Here is a 2,500-nt window from a genome sequence, read left to right on the forward strand (position 1 = left end):
TCAGATATGAGTCACACTCCTCGACTGTCCACGTGAAAAACGTGTCATTAGCATGTGCGTGATCATGAAGCAAGAAATACCGAGCATCTGAGAAAGCCGGTGTTTCATCCTGCAGCCAGTAGAGGGCGACACAGGGCCTGTAGAGCTGTAGATCACAGCCGTGCTGTGTGTGGCGTAACCATCAGCCGAGGCGTCTCCGCTTCCCCATCTCAGTCGCCGACTGTTCACTCGACTGTTCACTCGACTGTTCACGTCACACACACGGTGTCAGGAGCTTAAATTCCTGCCAGAGCAACACGCACGTGACGTCACACTCCGCACACAAAATGTGCAATCCCACAATCCCTCTGTGTAATTGCTGATCACATGACCTTGTTATCTCGGTGCTGCTCAAACCAGGAAGATTTATAACGATTGATTGATTTATTTATTTTGTATTTTTAGGGGGAGTCTGGAGTACTCGGACTGAGGGGAGAGGACGGACCGGAGGGACCGAAGGGAAAATCCGGACCATCTGGAGAAGCTGGACCCATGGGACTGGCTGGAGAAAAGGTAACATTTCTCTCCACAAACAAGTGTATTTCTGTGCTTATAAATGAAGCTTACAGAATGTGTGTGTGTGTGTGTGTGTGTGTGTGTGTGTGTGTGTGTAGGGTAAACTGGGAGTTCCTGGATTACCTGGATATCCTGGACGACAGGGTCCAAAGGTAAAGTCCTAAACCGAGCATGTTGACTCTGTAGGCCGCCTAAACACCATCACTAACGTAATGTAAGTCTTTCCCTCCCTGTGAATAAAAGTTCTTCATCGTTCCGTAGGGTTCTACCGGTTTCGCCGGTTCTGCTGGAGCCAGTGGAGAGAAAGGAGCGAGGGTACGTCTTATCACATCAACGTGCACAAAGAATAAACGTATAATAAAACACTTCAGGTTTTAAACCATGCGCGAGACGGAGAAGTGTGAAGGATAAAGATGTAGTGAAGCAGGAGGTGTGTCTGGGCTTTAACACTGAAACGTGAAAACCAGCGCTCACGTGACACTGGAAGGTCGGAGGATAAAATATTAAACAGAATGATTATTTCTGTTATTTAGATTCATTATAAAGATTTAATGAAGGTAATTCGTGATGAAAAGAGAGGACGAGGAGAATACGGCAGTGTTTCCGGGACTAGAATCAAATGAAATTAAAGAGTTATAGCTGTACTTTAGCACGAACTGGTACTGACTGAAAAATAGTGACTGTTACGCGGTTTACGTTAATTCATCAACATGTTTTAGCTGTTAATTTTGTTCCTCTTATTCGTCTTCACGTTAAAGCTGTTTATTTAACGTTAGACTTTTTCACTCTTGTGTGAAGCCGATTCTCTGCGTCTGTTCTGCGTAGGGACTGGCTGGTAAAGCAGGGCCGAGAGGACAGCGCGGACCGACGGTACACAAACACGCAACATTTCAATCATTCGAGTTCTGTGGCAGGAGCTAGCCACGATAGCAACTAACGCTAATGCTAATGCTAATGATGGTGCGTTTCAGGGTGCTCGCGGTAGCCGAGGAGCGAGAGGACCGACGGGAAAACCAGGAGCGAAGGTCGGAATGTTAATCAAACTCTCAGAACTATTTTATTTATTTATTATTTTATTGGAATTACTTAGTGCAGGATTGTCTGACTTTATTCTCCTTCACAGGGAACATCGGGACACGACGGTCCTGCTGGAGGTCCTGGAGAAAGAGTGAGCGTGTTCATCATCGCTGCAGGATTTACTGCCGTTTAACATTTCAGCGTTTGATCTCATCACTTCTTCATTCTGCGTGTCTTTCTTTTCTCTCAGGGACCTCAAGGACCACAGGGGCCCGTTGGGTTGCCGGGACCTAAAGGTCCAAACGTAAGTGATTTTGAAACCTTTATAAATACATTGCACATCACTATGCTAGCAAGTTAGCATGCTAATCATTTAGCTAGTTAGCAAACTTTGTACATAGAGGATCAAAAGTAAATAAGCCGTAATAATTGTTGAGAATCGCAACAACAAGAAGTTTTATTCATTTCCTTTGCATTTCATCGAGTTATTGAACTCTAGCAAAACTAGCTTGTTAGCATGCTAGTGAATTAGCAAGCTGAATTTGAGTCCAGTGATGTAGAATAAAGAAAACAGCAGGGTATAATTGAAGGTGCGGTTAACAGAAAGTAAAACTTAGCGATGACGTTAACTCTCACTCATGCTCAGTATGAAGAAAGCGCTAGTTAATAGGTATGCTAATTATTATGTGTGGGTTCACAGGGACCACCTGGTAAAGACGGACTGCCGGGACACCCAGGACAGAGAGGAGAAACTGTACGTCACCTTTCACTTTAACGCAAATCACACGGTTCTGTTCACAGCGACTGAAGCCGCTGCGCTGACTTACGCCAGCGTGTCCGCGTGAGCCGCGTCCTGACAGATAAACTCCTGTTTGTGTTTGTAGTTTTATATAAATATCAGGTTTTTGTCCTCAATCTCACGTATAGA

At 44.9% G+C, this 2,500-nt stretch overlaps 1 protein-coding gene across 1 annotated transcript in view; it reads left to right on the forward strand.

The window, feature by feature from the left end:
- The window catches only part of col11a1b (collagen, type XI, alpha 1b), an 88,556-nt gene that overhangs the window by 70,406 nt on the left and 15,650 nt on the right, over positions 1–2,500 (forward strand). The window contains exons 30-37 of the mRNA XM_053673839.1: positions 445–552; positions 654–707; positions 817–870; positions 1,381–1,425; positions 1,527–1,580; positions 1,679–1,723; positions 1,823–1,876; positions 2,273–2,326. Of these exons, the coding sequence (XP_053529814.1) occupies positions 445–552; positions 654–707; positions 817–870; positions 1,381–1,425; positions 1,527–1,580; positions 1,679–1,723; positions 1,823–1,876; positions 2,273–2,326 (468 nt within the window). The remainder of the gene's footprint in view (positions 1–444; positions 553–653; positions 708–816; positions 871–1,380; positions 1,426–1,526; positions 1,581–1,678; positions 1,724–1,822; positions 1,877–2,272; positions 2,327–2,500) is intronic.

The sequence above is a fragment of the Ictalurus punctatus genome, chromosome 20 (assembly GCF_001660625.3).
Source record: "Ictalurus punctatus breed USDA103 chromosome 20, Coco_2.0, whole genome shotgun sequence".
Classification (NCBI taxonomy): domain Eukaryota; kingdom Metazoa; phylum Chordata; class Actinopteri; order Siluriformes; family Ictaluridae; genus Ictalurus; species Ictalurus punctatus.